Below are 21,287 nucleotides of genomic sequence, written 5' to 3'. Positions count from 1 at the left end.
TCAAATCAAGGGTGTTGGGTCAGGTGTTTGTGTAAGTGTGCCTTAAGCCGGCAACACACCCAGGGTTCACATCCAATCCCAGTGACTGAGGTCTCAACGGAGATGTGTACCATGTCTGTCTGAGGTCCTTCCAGATACTCCAAGTTCCAGACCCTATCCCTTCAGGGTCTCAAGGAAGAAAAAACCCTGGACTAGAAGACAGGCAGCCAGGGTTCTCCCAAGCCAAATCATCACTGTCTAGTCCTGGCATGATACCCCTCCCAAACTCAGTTGCCTTGAAAGAATGAAGATAAAAAGCCTCTGGCCATCCTTGCATTGCTCACCAGCCCTATCCTCACCTAAAAGTTTGGAGGGCACTAGATGGCATCAGGTCTCCTGGGTTGCATGCCCTATTATTGCCATAGTCATACAATCTTGCCAAGGAAACAGACTGGGGGACACCTAGGTGGCTCAGAGGTTGAGTACCTGCCTTTGGCCCAGTCTGTGATCCTGGAGTCCCGGGATGGAGTCCCATATCAGGCTCCCTGCATGGAGCCTGCTTTTCTCTCTGCCTATGTCTCTGCTTCTCTGTCTCTCATGAATAAATAAATAAAATATTAAAAAAAAAAAAAAAAAGGAAACAGGTTGGGAGGAGTGGGGACAGACTCAAGATCACTCCAAGAACCATCCCCTCCTTCCAGGTGCTGGGGCTCCTAACTCTATTAGCCCCTTCCTTGCCAGAGCTGTTTTCTTCCTTTCTTCTGCTGCAATAATTGGGGCACATGGGCAACTACAAACGTGCAGAGCCTGCAATTATATGCTGCACATGAGAGTCTAGAGAAGTCAAGGACACAAAGCCACGTACACGTTCCCTTCCCGCCCCTTCAGCCCCTGTGGGCTGGAGCAGAGCCAAGCTGCAGCCACTCAAAAAGCCGAGGTTCTGGCCAGCAGCCCAGTGTCTGGCCACTGACCACTGGATCCAGGATCCTGCTCCCCCACTCCCCATCAAACCCTCAGGCCTAGGCTTGATGAGCTGACATATCATCCCAGGGGTGGTGGTAAAGGGGACTCTGGCCTTCCGAAAGCCTTAGCCACAGACAAGAACACAGAATTTTCAAAGTTTCTTAAACTGTGATGCCTTTGTTACTCCAGGAATAAGAGAATCTATAGGCCAGACATTAAATTGAGTATTCATTTTATTCAGAGATTTGGGGTGGAATTTTTGTACTCTTAAGTTTTGTATATTTGCAGGCAAAGAAGAGTTGTGGCTGGTGCTATGCCATCAGCCTTTAACCCAGATCCCCAAGGATTATAGTTCATACTCCTCTGTCATTAGAATAAGTTTGAGAAACACAATTTAGTTTTATTGATCCCACATCTTCCCAACCCTCGGCCCTGGTTCCCTCAAGCAGAAGGCCCTGTGGTCAGCGTGGTCAGGCGATGGTTGCTGTCTCCCTATCCTTCTGCTGCCCCAGGCGGTAATGAACCTCAGGAAGCATCCTTAGTCTCTCTGCAGCCTGGAAGGGAACAGGGGGCAATCAGGGAGGAGGAGGCTGCCCAGAATGGTGGTATGGAGTGGTATGAGTCGAACAGTAATAATGAGTACCTAGGAAACACCGGGGGGAAGGCTAGTAGGACCAGGAGGCTGGTGATAAAGACTGCCAAAGTAACCAGAGGATATTGCTGAGCAGCTCCTAGGTTATAGCGGTTTTCAGGGTCATGATTATTGAGTTCCCTTGGGAAAATGGGAAACAAAAGGAGCACCCAAGGACCCAGAGTGCTCTGAAATCTGACCTGCTCGGGGGTGAGGTCCCTCTGAGCCTGGGCAAGCATTTCATAGCCAACCATGAATTTCCGGACGGTGGCAGAGCGCAAGAGTGGAGGGTAGTAATGAGCATGAAGCTGCCAATGATCCCAGTTGGCTTCAGCCTCTGATCCTGTGGGAGCCCCTGACAGAAGAGATAATTGGGAAGGGTCATTTTCTAGTTCTTCAGCCTAGCCCCCACCCCTAAACTAGGCTAGCTACCTGAAAACTACATTTCCCAGCATTCCTTGCCACTGAGTAGACCAGGCATTGGAAAACACTAGGAGACATAGTTTCACCAAGTTTATTGTTCCACCTTCAGTCCCAGCACCCCTGGTCTGGACACTTCCCCCAACAAGTATTTCAAAGCCTGCTGGGGGTTGCAGTCCACTGAGCTGGCCTCAGGACCTCAAAATCGGTGTCAGAGCTAGGTATGGATGCTCAAAAAGCCTTACCGTGCCAACCCATGGAGTAGGGAAAGGATGTCTCAAATAGGTTGTCATACTTGGTCAAGAGCTTCTTCATGATGGAGGCTAGATCTGGAATCAGAGCCTGACTCTCAGCCTGGGGCCAAGATGCTGGCCCTACAGAGCTATCCCCATCCTGTGCCTGGCCCCAGGGTCCCAGCTGGAAGACTCACCATCACGCTCAGCAGGGGTCAGCTCAGGCAGGCGGCGCACATGCCTACGGGGCAGCAGCAGTGTCTGGAAGGGCCATACTGCCCAAAAAGGGACTAGTACTAACCAGTGCTCACTGGTTAAGACCAGTCGTTCCTGGGCAGATCAAGTAGAGTTGAGGTCATGAAGGGATGGGGTTGGGGGACTGTCAGCAAATAGGCAGGAAAAGAAGAAAAAATGTACCCAGAATCTTACCTCCACTACTACCACCCTAATCTAAGCCACTGTCATCTTTCCTTTGGATTATTGCTATGGCTTACCCATCAAGTCTCTCTTCTATTTTCCTTCTACCCTTCTCCTTCATACAACTTTCTCTTTTGGGCTGAGGGTAGGGGTTCCTTACAGAAACAGGGTCTGGCTTTTCCCCACCTTTCTGAGCAGCTCCTGGCGGCCATATTCCATTAGCAGGGGCTCTCCATGTTGACTCTGATAGGCCCGCTGAGATCGCTCCTCACGCTGGGCAATATCTGGCAGAAAACTACTGGCCCACACCTGTCAAGGGGCAGGAGCAGAGAACAGTTGGCAGATCCTTTGCCTCCAAGCCTCCACATTACTAGCATATTTACTCTGTCCCTCTAGGTCCTTTCCCCACAGTACTGCCTTGGACTCACCCCAGAAATCCACTAGGGCCCCTGACACACTTACCTGGCAGTGGGGATGGGGGTTGGAACAGCCCATCATGGCTCCTTTGTTTTCAAAGATCTATCGGGTAGAGGTAGGCAGCTTTAATAGCCAAAGAGACACCAAACCAGCCTCTCCTGACCACATCCTGTGAAAACAGGAATACTACTTCCCAGCACCAAATCTGCACCACCCTCTCCCTGCCCATCCAGGGGAGGGGGCAACCTCACAGACCTGCACCCAAGGGTACCGGGCACCCAGCTCCTCTGTCACTGAGGCCCATGCATCGACGACAGTGCGGATCTCAGGGACTGACATAAGTGGTAGCGTTACATCTGACCAGGGGTGGAAGCACATGACCTTACTAGGTGGTGTAGGAGGAAGAAATTACAGTGATATAGGGCTTGGCTGTGCCAGGGGCAGGGCCCAACCTAGTGCTCAGTCCAAGCCCTGGGTTGAAGGTAAGAGAGGAAATCCATAGTTACCAAACTCCTCGAGCAGCCTCCGCTTGGAAAAGAGGATGATCACTGGGTCCTGAGATAAAAGGGTATCATTCTCTGCAACAGAAGTCCCCCAACAAGTCCAGCCACCCCCACCCCACCACCACCCCCCACCCCCCACCCCCACCCCACCCCCGCCAACAGCAGCTAGAGCCAGTTTACCTGGATTGGGGGCATCAGGCTGCAGAGCTGGAAAGTCGTTGTCAAACAGGAAGGTGCCATCATAATAGGGATTCACCTACTGACAAGGATGGTCTAGAAGCATTTGCTGCTCCATACCCACCAGTCATCTGGCCAGCTTCAGGGGCCAGACAGGCTACAGGCGGGTGTGGGGGGCCCGCTGTGGGGTCAGAAAGACTCCGTGGGCTATAACACAGAAGGGAGTCCACTCCGTTGTGGGTGAGGGGCAGCTCTAAGAAGGAGCTACTACTCCGGGCTCAGTTGCAGACGCAGGTTCTAAAGGCTTACCTCTCCATTGGCGCGTGTGGCCCCGGGACACAGAGGGTTGTGGGGGTCATGGCGGGGAACTGTCATCAGGAGCGGGGGTTCCACTTGCCCCTGCCAGGGCCGCTTCATGCGGTGAGCTGACACCAGAACCCATTCATCTTGTAGCGGGTTGTAGCGGATATGCTGATGTTCTGGGGACAGAAAGACAAGATCAATCAGCAAAACTCTCTGACTCCCTCTGGCCTGGGTCTCACCCACCAGCAGGGCCAAGCTTGGAGGCACCGTCTCGGCCCTCTCCTGCTCAGGAGCCAAAGACCCGAGCTTGAGCTTTCCCAGGTCCTAATTAGCCTCAGCCCCAACTCGGTCGCTGAGGCTTGGCCGGGTGGGGCACCGACCTCGGGAAAGGGACGGTAACTTTCCAAGCAAAGGGAGGGCTCGGCTCCGCGTCCCAGCGCGTCCCAGACGCCCTGCAGTTACCGCTCGCTCGGAAGGTTGTGGCGGTGGCATCCGCCTCTGACGCCTGCTGGCGCTGGTCAGGGGGTGATCCGCTGCGCGACATTAGGCCACTTGCGTGGGTGGGGATCTTCTGGAGCTCTATAGAGCAGACTCTCACCCATCTCTGGGTCTGACCCGCCCCGCCCCCCGATGATTGGCCAACCTCTAGCAGGTGACCGCCTAAGGGACCGCCCACCTGACCGCGGGCGCGACTCCGGAAAGCCTAGCTTTTGGGGGGAGGGGGCGCTTTGGTCATCCCAGTATACCCCCGGGCCAAGTCACTACTTTAGGAAAAAAATCTCTGTAAAAACCGCTGCTTGCAGATCCCTCAGCTCCGTGACACAAGATTTCTTTGCCGTATTCAGTCATTCATTTGGTCACCCGTTCAGCAAATATTTACTGAAGATCTGTGTGCCAGGCCCCTAGGCTCCATGTGGGGCAAAGGGATGCCCCTGCACAAGTCAGGCATCATCTCTGCTCTCCCGCAGCTCACAGTCTGGGGTCGGGTAGGGGTATAATCCTGAATCCACAATTGTCGCACTTGTTCAGTCGCCAAGGTGGAGAAGCAAAATGGCATGAGGGTGAGGGTGGGAGCGATCTGCTTCAGCTCAACCCTGGCTTCCAGTTACTACCTGGGGGAGTGGATACTTCACCAAAATCAAACCCCATCCCCTCCAGGCTGGAGAAACAGGTTTGGGGGGGAAAGAGCCTAAGTAACCATGTTATTTATTTAGTTATTTAGCGTTACAAGCACAAGAAGTGAATTGTCTTGTAAGAAGGCTAAAAGAAATGTAAAAGTGTGGACAGGACCCAACTGTCAGTAGCTCCAGCCACCATCTAGGTATATAATCAGGTATATAATCAGCCGCCATCTAGGTAGGATCAGGGGTGTTTCCTTTACACTAGGATAAAAAAATTCAAATTAATTCCTCCCTTGGCACTTTTTAAAAGACTTCTAAATATTGTTTGAACCCCCTGCTCCTTCCACATGCAGAACAGAAGCCTAAGGTCACCCAGAGGATTAGTGGCCTAGCTAAGATTTGAACCCAAGCTTCCAGGCTCTTCTCCATGCTCTAAAATGCTCTGAGATTTCAGTGAGACTCAAGACAGAAACCTAATGAGATAGGAACTCCCCAGTAGTAAGGAGGCCCCTTCCCCTAACCCAGGCCAGGCCAACCCAGGTGTTTTGCAGCTCAGATGCAAAAACTGGGTCATTGGTCATTTACCTAATCTCTGCCCTTGGTCCTCAGACTGGAATCTAAAGAGACTACTAGGTAGGGGGCAGGGAGCAGGAAACTGAGAAATGAGCATTTAACCTATACCATTGGCTTTTCATTCTTTGGGGTGGCAGTGGGGTGGGGGGAGCTAGGATAGATTTGCTTTCCTCCTCTCTCAGCCATCTTTGTTGTTGGAGTGACTGGATTTTGGAGGCAGACCCATTTTCCCAAGAACACCAGTGCTTCAGTGCTACTCCTTACATCATGCTGATACAGTTTTGAATGTAGGTGAGGTCCAGAGCCAACAGCCAGGAAAGAATTATTGAGAGGTCTTTGGTCCCAAAAGGTGGTGATTTTATTAAAGCAACAGGGACAGGACCCTGGGCAGAAATATCTGCTGCACCAGGGTTGCTGAGGGGTGGTTGATTATATACTTGGGAGCTGGGGGTAAGGAAAAAGGGAGGTTTTTAAAAGAACTTTCATATGCTAAAGAGGATCTACAGGGCAGCCTGGGTGGCTCGGCGGTTTAGTGCTGCCTTTGGCCCAGGGTGTGTTCCTGGAGACCTAGGATCGATTCCACGTCGGAATCCCTGGGTGGAGCCTGCTTCTCCCTCTGCCTGTGTTTCTGCCTCTCTCTGCTTCTGTGTCTCTCATGAATGAATAAATAGACTCTTAAAAAAAAAAAAAAAAAAGAGGATAATTCAACTTTGTTAAAAAAAAAAAAAGTATCTACGAGATACTGGAGGCCTTGCCATTGTCAAATTAAGGTTGTTTTTTCCTCTAGTAAAGCATTAACTTTAAGACAGTTGGGAGCTTCCTTCTGGAAATTAGGTTATTGATAAGAATGCTTTTTTCTTACAAATGTCACTAAGACATTTGTAAACTGAGGAAGACTCTTGTCTTGCTGGACTGTATCTCTGTAAGTTAACCATTTGTTTTTCCTTCCCTTAGCTTTAGGGCAGCCAGGAGTGCCTGAGGAATGTTGCACATGTCCCACCTGGGAGAAGAGGGAGGGGTTTGCAGGGTGTCTGTGCTTTGTCCTCAGTTTGCCTTCTGCTCCCTTGTCAATGCCAACTAACTTCTCACCCCCTTCAGAAACACTTCCAAACCTCTTCTCTGTCTCCAAGATGACTTTTTGGGGGAGGAACAGAATGGCTGAGATGGAGCCTACTGAGCCCTTTCCCTCCAGGATCCCTTGAAGATCTCTAATACAACATTGTTGAAAACAAAACTTGCAGGGATGCCTGGGTGGCTCAGCGGTTAAGCACCTGCCTTCGGCTCAGGGCATGATCCTGGAGTTCCAGGATCCAGTCCCACATTGGGCTCCCTGCATGGAGCCTGCTTCTCCCTCTGCCTGTGTCTCTGCCTCTCTGTGTGTCTCTCATAAATAAATAAATAAATAAATAAATCTTAAGAAAAAGAAAAGAAAACTTGCAGTCCAAAATTGGCATCACATAGGTCAAGTCTTCAGGGCAGCCCCGGTGGCTCAGCAGTTTAGGGCCACCTTCAGCCCGGGGTGTGATCCTGGAGACCTGGGATCAAGTCCCACGTCGGGCTCCCTGCATGGAGCCTGCTTCTCCCTCTGCCTGTGTCTCTGCCTCTCTCTCTCTCATTCTGCGTATCTCATGAGTAAATAAATAAATAATCTTAAAAAAATATTTAAAAAAGAATAGGTCAAGTCTTCAAACCCAGGCTTTTTTTTTTTTTTTTTTTTTTTTTTTTAAAGATTTTTTTTATTTGGGATCCCTGGATGGTGCAGCGGTTTAGCGCCTGCCTTTGGCCCAGGGCGCGATCCTGGAGACCCTGGATCGAATCCCACGTCGGGCTCCCGGTGCATGGAGCCTGCTTCTCCCTCTGCCTATGTCTCTGCCTCTCTCTCTCTCTCTCTCTCTCTCTCTCTCTCTCTGTGTGTGACTATCATACAATAAATAGAAATTAATAAAAAAAAATTTTATTTATAAAAAAAAGATTTTATTTATTTATTCATGAGAGACAGACAGAGAGAGAGGGGCAGAGACAGAAGCAGGCTCCCTGCAGGGAGCCCCACACCGAACTGGATCCCGGGTCTCTAAGATCACACCCTGGGCCAAAGGTGGCGCTAAACTGCTGAGCCACCTGGGCTGCCCCAAACCCAGGCTTAATGCCTAATATAACTGTGTTTCATTTTTTTTAAAACAAATTTTTATTTATTTATGATAGTCACAGAGAGAGAGAGAGAGAGAGGCAGAGAGAGAAGCAGAGAGAGAAGCAGGCTCCATGCACCGGGAGCCCGATGTGGGATTCGATCCCGAGTCTCCAGGATCGCGCCCTGGGTCAAAGGCAGGCGCCAAACCGCTGCGCCACCCAGGGATCCCTGTTTCATTTTTTTTTTTTTAAGATTGATTGATTGATTGATTTATTATAGACATAGAGAGAGAGGCAGAGACACAGGAGGAGGGAGAAGCAGGCTCCATGCTGGGAGCCCGACGTGGGACTCGATCCCAGGATCGCGCCCTGGGCCAAAGGCAGGCGCTAAACCGCTGAGCCACCCAGGGATCCCCTATAACTGTGTTTCAACTTCCACAGACACGTTGTCTTCACTGATTAGTCAGGAATTTTCTGATTAGCACCAATGAGCCCCTACATGGGCATTTTCTTTCCCCCAAAGGAAAACTAGGTAATCTGCATAATACTCCTTAAGGGAAAGGAACTTGCCTGGAATAATCCTTTTCTCTTGCTAATAACTTTCCTGTGCCAGGCTCCTTCCTATAAAAAAAACTTCCATTTGGGGGGGCATCTTATCTTACACGTCTGAATCCTGATTTCAGCTCAGGTCACAATCTTAGGGTTGCGAGATCAAGCCCCGCGTGGGCTTTGCACTCAGCAAGGAGTCTGCTCCAGATTCTCTCCTTCTCCCTCTGCTCCCTCACCCTGCCTCACGGTCACATGCAAGCTCTCTCTCTCTCTCTGTTTGTTTGTTTGTTTGTTTGTTTGTTTTTTAAGATTTTATTTATTTGGGGGCAGCCTGAGTGGCTCAGCAGTTTAGCTCCGCCTTCTTCTGCCCAGAGCCTGACCCTGGGACCCGGGATCGAGTCCCGTGTAGGGCGTGGAGCCTGCTCCTCCCTCTGCCTATGTTTCTGCCTCTCTCTCTCTCTCTCTCTCTCTCTCTGTCTCATGAATAAATAAATAAAATCTTTAAAAATATATATATTTTTGGGGGATGCCTGGGTGGCTCAGCGGTTAAAGCATCTGCTTTCAGCCCAGGGTGTGATCCTGGAGTCCCAGGATCAAGTCCCACTTCGGGCTCCCTGCATGGAGCCTGCCTCTCCCTCTGCCTATGTCTCTGCCTCTTTCTGTGCATGTGTGTCTCTCATGAATAAATATACAGAGAGAGAGAGAGAGAGAGAGAGAGAGGCAGAGAGGCAGAGACAAGCAGAGGAAAAGCAGGCTCCTGGCAGGGAGCCTGATGAGGGACTCGATCTCAGGACCCTGGGATTATGACTCAAGCCAAAGGCGGATGCCCAACCACTGAGCCACCCAAGTGCCTCACTCTCTCTAAAAATAAATCTTTTTTTAAAATAAATAAATCTTAAAAAAAAATTGGTAAAAAAAATAAAAATAAGTCTTTAAAAAATAAAAACCTTCCATTTTGTATGCCTCCTCCTTGGAGCTCTCCTCTACAGGCTAGATGGGGTGCTCCCTGATTCATGAATTGTTTAATAAAGCCCATTAGATATTCAAGTTTACTTGGTTGAATTGTCTTTCTTAACAGAGAGAGTCTGTCTTCCCAGTCTCTACTCTGTTTTTTTTTTTTTTTTTTTTTAAGCTTTATTTATTTATTCAGAGAGAGGCAGAGGGAGAAGCAGGATCCATGCAGGAAGCCTGACGTGGGACTCGATCCGGGATCTCCAGGATCACACCCCGGGCTTCAGGCGGCGCTAAACCATTGCGCCACCGGGGCTGCCCACCAGTCTCTACTCTTAACTGCACAATACACTGTAACACCGTTAGTGGCCTGTATTAGTCTAAGTAATCTTAGTTGCTGTAACAAATGACACCACACCCCCAAACTCAGTGGCTTAGCAACACAGTCCATTGTGGAGGTAGAGGGGAAGCAGCATTCAGAATTCTCCACTACTTAATTCTCTGTAACTAAGATAATAGATGAAGAAAGAGTGAGAATGTAAAGAATTTCACAGGTTTTAGGAGCTGGACCTGGAAGTGGCATACAACATTTCTGGCTATACTTCATTGGCCAGAACACAGTCATATGAGCTCATCTAACTATAGAGTATACTGTGGAATGTAATCTGACTGCCCAAGAGCAAAAGGAAATAGATTTGTGAACATATAGCATCATCATCTCTGCTACATGCCCCTACTGAGAAGCCTAATGACCATTTCCCATCATTTTATCGGACCTCTCAATTACATTTGACTGTGTTGATCCTTCATTCCATCACTATCATGTGTGATGCTATGTTCTTACAGTTCTCTTCTCCCTTGTTTTATTTTTATAACAAACACACATGTCACCACTTGCAGGGCACTAATTGCTTTATAAATATTAACTCATTTAATCTTCATCACAATGAAGGTATGCTCTCTGAGGTAGGTACTTTTATTCATCCCATTTCACAGATGAGAAAACTGAGTCACAGGGTTTAAGTAACTTGCCCAAGATCACACACCTAGTAGATGGCAGAAGCCGGGCTTTTAACCCAGTCCAGCTCCAGAGTTACTTTCTTAATCACTGCACTTTGCTGCCTCTTTTCTCCTTTGTTTCTCTTCCTTTATTATTCCGCTCCTCATAACCCTTTTGGTTTACAATGCACGCCTCTCACATTTTGTGCTTCAAAGCAAAGAATGAATCGTAGGCCCCCAAGAGACCCCCTGTTGTCTCTTCACAGCGACTTTGTTCTTGGAACAGGCCACATTCGCTAGAATGCCCTCCCCATTTCCCCTACACACGTGGCTCAGGCGTCACCGCCTCCATAAAGCTTTCGGTAACACGCCTAGGCAGAAGCGCCTCCTCCCACTTTCTGTGCTAACAAAAATGACGATCACAAGTCCCGGAAGTCTCTGCTTCCGGGCTTGCCTGCTTCACCTGGGAGTCCAGGCCGGCCACCTACCCCCGCCCACATTCACACCCCCATTCACACGTGGTAGGGCACTCGCAGAGACCTTGCTCGTAGGCCCTGAATAGTGCAGCTGGGGAGGCTTAGTCCCGCCCCCTCGCATCACGCGCGAGGCTCCGCCCCACTCCTCGGCGCTCCCCGCTCCCCGCGAGGAAATGGTTCAACCCGAGGGGCGGAGCCCGGGTGCCCGGACTGTTATGATTGGCCAGGGCAAGCCGTACCACGGCTGTGGCGGGGGAACGGTCGTGGGCTGCGCGCCGCAGGTCCGGAGGCAGTGGGAGTCGCAGCTCCAGGCCCACCGATCGTTCCTTCGCTTCTCCGTGCCAGGCCGCCCGCCGGGATGCAGTGGGCAGTGGGCCGGCGGTGGGCGTGGGCCGCGCTGCTCTTGGCTGCCGCAGCGGTGCTGGCCCAGGTGGTCTGGCTCTGGCTGGGCACGCAGAGCTTCGTCTTCCAGCGCGAAGAGATCGCGCAGCTGGCCCGGCAGTACGCGGGTGAGCCGACGGATGACCGGGCGAGTGAACGGGTGGAGGGCAGGGTCCTGGGGAGGCCCGAGCCGAGCTGGGAGTTTGAGAGGCGCCTTTCCCGAGTTCAGAGTGGTGCTGGCTCTGACCCTGTTGTTCCTCTGCCCCCGCCAGGGCTGGACCACGAGCTGGCTTTCTCTCGGCTGATCGTGGAGCTACGGCGGCTGCACCCAGGCCACGTGTTGCCCGACGAGGAGCTGCAGTGGGTGTTCGTGAACGCGGGCGGCTGGATGGGCGCCATGTGCCTTCTGCACGCCTCGCTGTCCGAGTACGTGCTGCTCTTCGGCACCGCCCTGGGCTCTCGCGGCCACTCGGGTCAGTGCTGGCGGCGGGCCGAACTGGGAGGCTGGGGCTGTACAAGGGCCCATGCCCTCCGTTCTGATGTTTGGCCAAGCCGTGTATTGGCGCTGATCCCCTGATACTCGGTGTCCATCTGATTGTCCCTCAGGGCGCTATTGGGCTGAGATCTCCGACACCATCATCTCTGGCACCTTCCACCAGTGGAGAGAGGGCACTACCAAAAGTGAGGTCTTCTACCCAGGTGGGTAGGGGGGCTCTGGCAGAGAGGTGGGTCCCTTCATTCTGGGGTGCCCAGAGTTGGAAGAGAGCGATAGCACGGAAAGGGGGTGTGTTGGGGGCTCTTTCCAGGTTTCCTTAACCCCCTAGATAAGCCACAGGTCGTTGATTGAGGCAGGTCCGAGGGCCCCCGTTGCTTTCCACTGTTAAAAGGAAACGAAACATAACAGCTTCCTGTTAACCATGTCTGATTTTTATCTACCCAGACACTGTTTTATTCATCTAATATTCCAACAGTTGTTGGGAAGACAGTTGGGTAATCAGATATGCTCTCCTACCCCCAAAGACAAGACAGACCATTGTCTCCCTTTTTCTGTAGTGAAACATTTGACATAAAAAGTAGAGCTTTGGACTTCCACATAAATTTGAGGTTGAGCATTACAGGCATGATAGGCATTATAACTGAACAGCTACATTTCTCAGAAAGCCACAAAAACCTTATAATCACCCCTCCCTATCTAACAGGCCCAGCCCAAATTTAGCTAAATTTCTGCCTGACATGTGTGAGGCTGGGGAATGCAGACTTCCAGGACTCCCATACAGTGGCCCATGGCCAGGTGAGGTGGCTCTCCTTGGCTTCCCCCCAAAGAGGACATGAGCCAGGCGATGCCACAGAGGAAAACTTAAGAGTGGCTATCTTGCCTTCTTAATCTTCCAGATGGGCAACCAGGCCATGAGGTAAGGCTTTTTCCTTTCCTGAAGCTCTTGCTCTGCTCCCTGCCCATAGATAGCCCATGGCCTAGGGAGGTGGCAGCAGTGGAAGGGCAGGGCGAGGCTCCTTATGTGGGTGCTCCCTGTCCCCCAGGAGAGACCGTGGTGCATGGGCCTGGTGAGGCAACAGCTGTGGAGTGGGGACCAAACACATGGATGGTGGAGTATGGCCGGGGTGTCATCCCATCTACCCTGGCCTTCGCGCTGGCTGACACGATCTTCAGCACCCAGGACTTCCTCACACTCTTCTATACTCTTCGAGCCTATGCCCGGGGCCTCCGGCTTGAGTTCACCACCTACCTCTTCGGCCAGGACCCCTGACCAGCCAGGCCTGAAGGAGGACCTGTGGATAGACAGGAGCGGGCAGGCCCGCATACATCCACTTTCTGGAGCCCAGGTGGAAAGACAGGGACATACTCACAACATGCAATTACTAAGGTCCTGCTGTCAAGCAGGGACATACATACTTACACAACCAAACATAGAGACTCATGGGGACATATGGGACATACCCGCAGATATAATCCCATGTGTACAGCAGCATCATGCATTCACACCCATCCAGAGAGGGAGCCCCACATATACCAAGGGGACCAGTCATTCAGACTCACATACCACAAGCTTGATGACTAACTCAGGCCTTTCCAGAGCTTCTCTGCCACCAGTCAGGGTTCTGGAGTTAGGGATGGGTGTGGGTATTATACTCTGTCTGGGCCTGACCCCTCAATCCAGCAGAAATTGAGGGGGGAAGAAGATGAAGGTTGCCTGTGGAGGCCCCCTTCATCTCCCTGTCCTCACCATATGCCTTACCCCCATTCTCTTCCCCTGCTATGCAAGTGTTCTCATGGCCTGTCCCCCACCCTCTCAGCAACCAAGTTAGCTGGGGAACCATAAGAATGCTGAGGTCAGGGTCTTCCAATCCTGAAAGATCCCCAGCCCCATTCATCCCTCAGGAGTATGATGGCGAGGCTGGCCTCAGCTCAGGACCCACTGCTGGGCAGGGGACCTAGAGAGGTTAGCCTAGGTTCAGGGAGCTATCCCTGGCCTAGAGAAGGCCTTTTCTGCACACAGACACCCCCATCACAGCTTCCAGACATTGCCCTTGATGCATTGTCTGTCCATATGTCTCTGTTAATAAAGATGTGTTGAACAGTTTCATTTCTTCATGTGTCTGAACAGCAGGAAAACATGCTAATGTGAAGAAATTCAGGGCTGGGTGAGATGGTGTGTATCTTGGTCTTGCCTTTGCCAGTGCCATTCTGGAAGTAGTTCTGGGAATCCAATCCTGGATGGCCACTGGGTGGCAGTGTATACCCACTTTTGAGTTGAAGGAGGCTTAATAATCATTTTTGTCTATTTCCAGGGTTTTGTGCCCACCCCCACCCAGAGTAAGAGTTCTTTCTCTCTAGTGTTCCTTCTCCAGGATGCCTACCTTTAGAGGTCCCTCCAGGGATGGAGAACAGGGAGACTACCTGGTGGTGTCTAAGGTAGATGAGGCTGGCACCAGGGTGAGGCAAAAGAGGTGCCTAGGGTACACTCCCTGGGCCACTGCATTTGCCTTCTTAAATTTTGCACCCTGGCACCTCACCCTCACCTTCTTGGCCCTATTCTGAGTAAGACCCAGGCTACTCTCACTTCTTAGCCCTCCTGATATATATATTTATTTATTTATTTACTTACTTACTTACTTATATTTATATTTAAAGATTTTATTTCTTTATTCATGAGAGACACACAGAGAGGCACAGGCAGAGGGGGAGAAGCAGGCTCCATGCAGGGATCCTGATGTGGGACCCGATCCCATGTCTCCAGGATCACACCCTGGGCTGAAGGCGGCGCTAAACTGCTGAGCGACCCAAGCTGCCCACCCTCCTGGTATATTAAGAACAGAAGGAAACTGGTTGTTGTTGTTGTATATAAATTATATATGAAAATACAGTATTTTGGGATGCCTGGGTGGCTCTGTGGTTAAGCACCTGCCTTCAGCTCAGGGTGTGATCCTGGAGTCCCAGGATTGAGGCCCACATCAGGCTCCCTGAATGGAGTCTGCTTCTCCCTCTGCCTATGTCTTGGCCTCTCTCTCTCTCTCTCTCTCTCAGTCTCTCTCATGGATAAATAAATAAAATCTTTTTAAAAAATACACCGTTTTTATATACAATATACAAACTTAACATTCTAATGAACAGAAACCCCAAAGACCGCATGTATAACCATATGGAAACAACATCAAAAGTTTAAATTTATGGCTTTGAGTGAATGTGAGGCCCAGGCAAGATGGCCATTCTGACATATCATCATGTTGGCCATAACAGGTCCTGGCTGGAGCCTCTCCCACTGATCATGGGTTGCAAAGCCAAACCTCTAAGAATTTCTCCCACCCTGTAACCCAGCTCTGACCCTAGGCTCAGGGACCACATCCATCAGGAATGCCCTTGCTCTCCTTGTCCACTCTTCCATATAGGACTGGGCTCCCAGACTCCCCACTGTCTCAGCTGATAAGTCCAATGGTGATTTCTTTCATTTGACATAATTGCTCTTAAAACATTCTTGGTTTCCAGAACACTACTCTTACTAAATTAGTTCCTTTGCTGTATCTTTCTTAGTTCCTTAACTTTTGGCTTCCCAGGACTTAATCCTCAGACTTCTCTGTCTATACTCCTCTCAGGTGTTCTCAACCACCTATATGTTTTTTTTTTTTCCACAATGTTATTGAAATACAATTGACAGAACATTCTGTTAGTTTAAGGTATACAATACAATGATTTGATATATGTATGGTGAAACGATTACAATAATAAATTAACATCCATCACCTCACATAGTTTTTTTTTTTATTTATTTATGATAGTCACACAGAGAGAGAGGCAGAGACATAGGCAAAGGGAGAAGCAGGCTCCATGCACCAGGAGCCCGACGTGGGATTCGATCCCGGGTCTCCAGGATTGCGCCGTGGGCCAAAGGCAGGCGCTAAACCGCTGCGCCACCCAGGGTTCCCCATCACCTCACATAGTTACAAGTTCTTTTTTTTTTTTTTTAAAGATTTTATTTATTCATGAGAGACACACAGAGAGAGAGGCAGAGACCAGGCAGAGGGAGAAGCAGGCTTCATGCGGGAAGCCCGATGTGGCACTTGATCCCAGATCTCCAGGATCACACCCTGGGCCAAAGGCAGGCGCTTAACTGCTGAGCCACCCGGGCTGCCTATAAGTTCTTTTTCTCTTGAGGTGAGAGCTTTTTTTTTCTTAAGATTTTATTTTATTTATTCATGAGAGACAGAGAGGCAGAGACACAGGCAGAGGGAGAAGCAGGCTCCATGCAGGGAGCCCAATGTGGGACTCCATCCTGGGTCTCCAGGATCAGGCCTTGGGCTGAAGGCTGTGCTAAATCGCTGAGCCACCCGGGCTGCCCAGGTGAGAGCTTTCAAGATCTACCTGGCAACTTTCCAATTCTATATGCAGTATTTGATATGCTAGTATACTATTAAGTAATATAGTATTAGAGCACTAAGCTCTACATTATATCCCCAGGACTTATTTATCTTACAACTGGAAGTTTGTGCCTCTGGACCACCTTTCTTCATTCCTCCATTACTCCCACCCCCAACCCCATGCCCACCCACCCCCTGCCTCTGGCATCTATCAATCTGTTCTCTGTTTCTATGAGTTTGGGTTTTTGCAGAGTTCACATATAAGTAAGAACACAGTATTTGTCTTCTTCTGACTTCACTTACCATAATTCCCACAAGGATGAATGGATAAAGAAAATGTAGTATATATGTATGAATGTCCCTAGGTACACGCAGTGGAATATTATTCAGCCATAAAAAGGAAACCTGCCATTTACAATAATATGGATGGACCTTGAGGCCTGTCTATATGTCTCAGCTCTTAGTTTTTGTCTTAACCTAAACCTCTGAGCTTTATTTTTTTAATGCATTTTTTTGTTTTTTTTTAATGAGGCCAAAGATGATGGCCAGTTGTTTGTTTGTTTGTTTGTTTGTTTCAAGATTTTTAAATTTATTTATTCATAGAGATGCAGAGAGCAAGAGAGAGGCAGAGACACAGGCAGAGGGAGAAGCAGGTCCATGCAGAGAGCCCAACGTGGGACTCAATCCAGGGTCCCCAGGATCATGCCCTGGGCTGCAGGCGGCGCTAAACCGCTGTGCCACCGAGGCTGCCCACCTCTGAACTTTAGATTTAGATATCTGATTTCCTCCATCTCTACTTGGTTGTTTCACTGGCATCTCAAACTTAAAATGGCAGTGTAAACTGCTTTCTCTCCCAACCCAGCACTTCTTGCTTTTACTGTCTGAGTTAAGGGTACCTACATTTACCCAGCTGGCAAAAAACCTTAGAGTTATCTTGGATACCTGTTTTGTTTTTGTTTCTGTTTTTAAGATTTTATTTTTAAGTAATCTCTACACCCATTGTGGCACTTGAACTCAAAACCCTGAGATCAAGAGTCACATACCGTACTGACTGAGCAAGCCAGATGTCCCATCTTAGATACCTTTCATTCTTATATTTACTATCCAAGCCATCAACAGATCCTGTCAGTTTTATTTTATTTTATTTTAATATTTTGAGAGAAAGAGCACAAGCAGGGGAGAGTGGCAGAAGGAGAGGGAGAAGCAAGCTCTCTGCTGAGCAAAGAGCCCGATGCAGGGCTTGATCCCAGGACCCCAGGATCATGACCTGAGGCAAAGGCAGATGCTTAACCAGCTGAGCCACCCAGGCACTCCAGTTTTATCTTTTTTTTAATTAATATTTTATTTATGTATTTATTCATGAGAGACACACACAGAGAGAGAGAGAGAGAGGCAGAGACACAGAGAGAAGCAGGCCCCCTGCAAGAAGCCCGATTCAGGACTCAATCTCGGACCCTGGGATCATGCCCTGAGCCGAAGGCAGATGCCCAACCACTGAGCCACCCAGGCATCTCCAGTTTTATCTTTAAAACATACCCAGAATCTGGGCAGCCTGGGTGGCTCAGCAGTTAAGCGCCGCCTTCAGCCCAGGGTGTGATCCAGGAGACCCAGGATCGAGTCCTACGTGAGGCTCCCTGCATGGAGCCTGCTTCTCTCTCTGCCTGTGTCTGCTTCTCTCTATCTCTCTCTGTGTCTCTCACGAATAAATAAATATAATCTTTAAAAATAAAATAAAATAAAATAAAACATATCCAGAATCTACCCACATTTTGCTACTTCCACTGCTACCACCTCGTCCAAGCCATCATCTCTTGCTTGGATCACTGCAACAGCTTCCTAATTGATCCACATATTTATATCCTATGTGGAGGATTCTCCACACAATAGCCAGAGTCAGACTTCCACTCCCTGCTCAGACATTTGTTTGTTTTTTCTTTTTTAAAAATTTTCTTAAAAAAAAAAAAAATAAATTTTCTTTTAATTTTTTAAATTTAAATTCAAATTGCCAACATATAGTATAACACCCAGTGGCTCATCCCATCAAGTGCCCTCCTTAGTGCCTGTCACCCAGTCACCTCATCCCCCCACCCTGTTTGTTTTTTCTTCTGCTCAGACATTTCTCATGGCTTCCATCTCATTTAGTCCTTTCTCTGCCTCCAGGAACCTACTCTAAGGCCCATGTTACCTATGACCAAACATCTGACCATTTACCCTGGCTACCATATTTTAGTCCAGTGGATTCCTTGCTTTCCATCTGAAACATCAAGCAAACTTTCACCTCAGGATATTTGCACCTGCTATTCTGGCTGAAGTACTTCTCTTTAGATATGCCTATGGCTCTCTTTATACTCCTTCAATTCTTGGTTCTTCCCTTAACATTTCTGTAGACACAGGAAGGTGTTTGTTTTAATTTATTATTTAAATAGGTACCATGCCCAACATGGGGATCGAACTCACAATCCTGAGATCACGAGTCACATGCTTTGGGGTATCTAGGTGCTCAGTCAGTGAAATGTTCAACTCTATTTTGTCTTGGGCCATGATCTCATGGTCATGAGATTGAACCCTGTGTCCAGGTTCCATGCTCAGCAGGGAGTCTACTTAAGATTCTCCCTCTCCCTCTGCCCCTCTCTCTGTTCTCTCTCTCTCTGAAACAAATAAAATAAATCTTTTAAAAAAAGTCTCATGCTCTGCCAACTGAGCCAGCAAGGCACCACCGCCCTGCTTCCTGTTCTGTGGTAGTTTTAAAATACCTCCATGAAAATATTGATACTCCTCCCTTTAATAGGTGAAGACTAATTCCCTCCCCTTTGAATGTGGGCTGGACTTAGTTATGTAATTTTAACAACACATGGCAGAAGTGACTTGTGTGATTTCTAAAACCAGATTGTGAAAAGCATTGCTGCCTCTTTAGTCTCTCTTGGGTCACTGGGGGAAACCAACTGCCATGTTGAGAGGGCGCTCAGGCACTCTCCTATCCTATGGAGAGGTCCACCTGGGGAAAACTTCCTACCAACAGCCATGTGAATGAGCCATCTTTAAAGTGGATCCTCTGATCCCAGTCAAGCCTTCATGCAGCTATAGCTACAGCCAACATTTTTATTACAATCTCATGAGAAATGGTGAGCCAGGGCACCTGGGTAGGCTCAGCCAGTTAAGCGTCTACTTTTGGCTCAGGTCATGATCCCAGGGTCCTGGGATTGAGTTCTGCATCAGGCTCCCTGCCCAGCAGGGAGTCTGCTTCTCCTTCTTCCTCTGCCCCTTCCCTCCTGCTCATATGTGCTTTCTCGCTCGCTCGCTCGCTCTCTCATGCTCTCTCTCTCAAATAAATAAAATCTTTTAAAAACAACAACAAAAAGAAGTGGTGAGCCAGAACCATCCAGCTATGCCACACTAGGATTCCTGATCCACAGAATTGTGAGAAAATAAATGTTGTTTTAAGCTTTCTAAGTTTGAGTATAATTTGTTACAAGATAATAAGTAACATATATCCTTCCCTTTCTATTCCCTTCAATCCAGATTTATTTTCCCTATTTTAGTTATTGCCATCTGATATACTGTGTATTTCCCCCACTGGAATTACGCCATTATAATAAGGACTTTGTTTTATTTATTCCCATGTCCAAAAGTGTCTAGCATAAAGTAGGTGCTCAGTAAATATGTGTTGGATGAATAGAGGTCTACATCTGTCTATCTTTGTCTTTGTGAGGTTTAGGATCAGATAGGAGCTAAATGAGGGTGTAAGAGACAGTCTTTCCTCTTCACAGATGAAGAGAGAGATAAACCAGGTCCCAGTCAAGCTTATTACTTCCCCTAGTTGTAGCTTTCCTGGCCCAGACCCCAAAGACAGATTTACTCTGCTAGATTGATGATTGACTCCTTTTGTCAGTAATTGCCCAATTCTTTGCCTGGGTCCTCCACCCCCTGCAAAGCAATCTTCAAACTCTCAGAACTGGAATTTCCCTAAGCCAGTTCTTCTCTTTCCAAGAAAACTCTTACCATCTATCTGTTTCCAGGCACCTCCTCTTCTCTGAGCAGTAAGGCAGGGGGTGGTGAGGAGTGGGTTTTAAGGAGAGCAAGCTGGGCACAGGAGTTCTGCAAAGCTCTACCCTCTGTCCTACTTCGAACGAAGACCCTAGGGTATGTTTGTCTGCTTCTGCACATTCACATTCTCCCATCTGGGTCCAGAGGAGAGGGCAGGACTCTCCCCAGGAGAACTCCTACCACACAAAACTGTGTGGGGGGGGGTGCGGGTGGGCATCAGTACAGAAGGCAGTTGGATTACCAAGACTTCTTGAGAAGTCTGGGGTTTGACTGGCTATCAGATCTGAAATTTGAGCAGAAGGACACCAGAATTAGCCAAAGATGTGAGCAGTACTGGGTTTCAGTATGGCCAGAGATGGGCCAAAGAGAACAAGAACTTGGTGCTGCGGTGGAGTCTGGGCGAAGGACAAGCTTGGAGGCTAGAGACAAGAAGAGAAGGGAGGCGTCACCCACCACAAGAAGAGAAGTGAGAAGAGCTGATGACCCAGGCCCAGGCAAGCTGGTTTGAGAGGAGGGGACTAATTGGGAGAGGGGGGAGGAGGAGGAAGGAGGCAAAGTCACCCCTGAATTTGTTTCCTAGAGGAATCTTGGCCTTGGGAACAGTGTGCCCCACTGGGTATGGGGTCAGGGGATGGTCCCTGGTGCGGGATCTGACATAGTCAAGTTTCATACTCATGCCAGGTATCAGATCAACAGATACAGGTTGTTCACTAACACACTTGGAATCTCTTCTGGATGGCCTTCATGCTTTTGGTAGGTCCATCCCATTGGGCACAGGAAGGAACTGGAGAAGGTATGAGGGTGCTTGAGAGGAGTGGGGTTCAGGTTTCTCAGAAAAAAATTGTGGCCTGTCATTCAGGGCCCCTATATACGATACATCATCTCAGCATCTGGGGATAACTGGGGGCAGAGTGGGCCTGGAGCAGTTGGCTGAAGGGATCTGGAGATACAAACTGTGGAGTCACACACACAAGGGTTGAGGATGTGTGTGAAGATTGACAAAATGCTAATAATCACTGTTGAAAGGTGTGATGGATACCAGAGGTTCATAATACCATTCACTCTTCTTGTGTATATGTTTGAAAATATCCATACCAGAGGGTTACAAGAGCTATTAAAAAAAAAAAAAAAAGTGTCACTATGTATCTGTG

The 21,287-nt window shown here is 48.9% G+C and overlaps 2 protein-coding genes across 4 annotated transcripts; one reads left to right on the top strand and one right to left on the bottom strand.

Moving 5' to 3' along the window:
• Positions 1–1,157: 1,157 nt before the first annotated feature.
• Positions 1,158–4,683, bottom strand: GALT (galactose-1-phosphate uridylyltransferase). Of its 2 annotated transcripts, none has more exons than XM_038551632.1 (11): positions 4,424–4,683; positions 4,050–4,219; positions 3,744–3,819; positions 3,567–3,615; positions 3,316–3,445; positions 3,106–3,162; positions 2,830–2,952; positions 2,424–2,556; positions 2,239–2,322; positions 1,774–1,928; positions 1,158–1,496 (listed from the first exon to the last, which is right to left on the bottom strand). In XM_038551632.1, the coding sequence occupies exons 1-11, from the start codon at positions 4,533–4,535 to the stop codon at positions 1,413–1,415; spliced, it is 1,173 nt and encodes a 390-aa protein (XP_038407560.1). In that variant the 5' UTR covers positions 4,536–4,683; the 3' UTR covers positions 1,158–1,412. The 2 variants fall into 2 exon arrangements, with proteins under 2 accessions (XP_038407560.1, XP_038407561.1); XM_038551633.1 differs by having other exon boundaries at positions 4,506–4,682.
• Positions 4,684–11,062: 6,379 nt separating this feature from the next.
• Positions 11,063–13,823, top strand: SIGMAR1 (sigma non-opioid intracellular receptor 1). 2 transcript variants are annotated; one of them, XM_038551630.1, is made up of 4 exons: positions 11,063–11,348; positions 11,493–11,693; positions 11,827–11,901; positions 12,760–13,823. In XM_038551630.1, exons 1-4 carry the CDS (start codon positions 11,198–11,200, stop codon positions 12,984–12,986), a joined length of 654 nt encoding a protein of 217 aa, XP_038407558.1. In that variant the 5' UTR covers positions 11,063–11,197; the 3' UTR covers positions 12,987–13,823. The 2 variants fall into 2 exon arrangements, with proteins under 2 accessions (XP_038407558.1, XP_038407557.1); XM_038551629.1 differs by having other exon boundaries at positions 11,066–11,348; positions 11,827–11,919.
• Positions 13,824–21,287: the final 7,464 nt, after the last annotated feature.

This window comes from Canis lupus, chromosome 11, assembly GCF_011100685.1.
Source record: "Canis lupus familiaris isolate Mischka breed German Shepherd chromosome 11, alternate assembly UU_Cfam_GSD_1.0, whole genome shotgun sequence".
NCBI classification, from domain to species: domain Eukaryota; kingdom Metazoa; phylum Chordata; class Mammalia; order Carnivora; family Canidae; genus Canis; species Canis lupus.
Note: the sequence above shows the minus strand (reverse complement) of the source record. Positions and strands in the feature narration are given on the sequence as shown.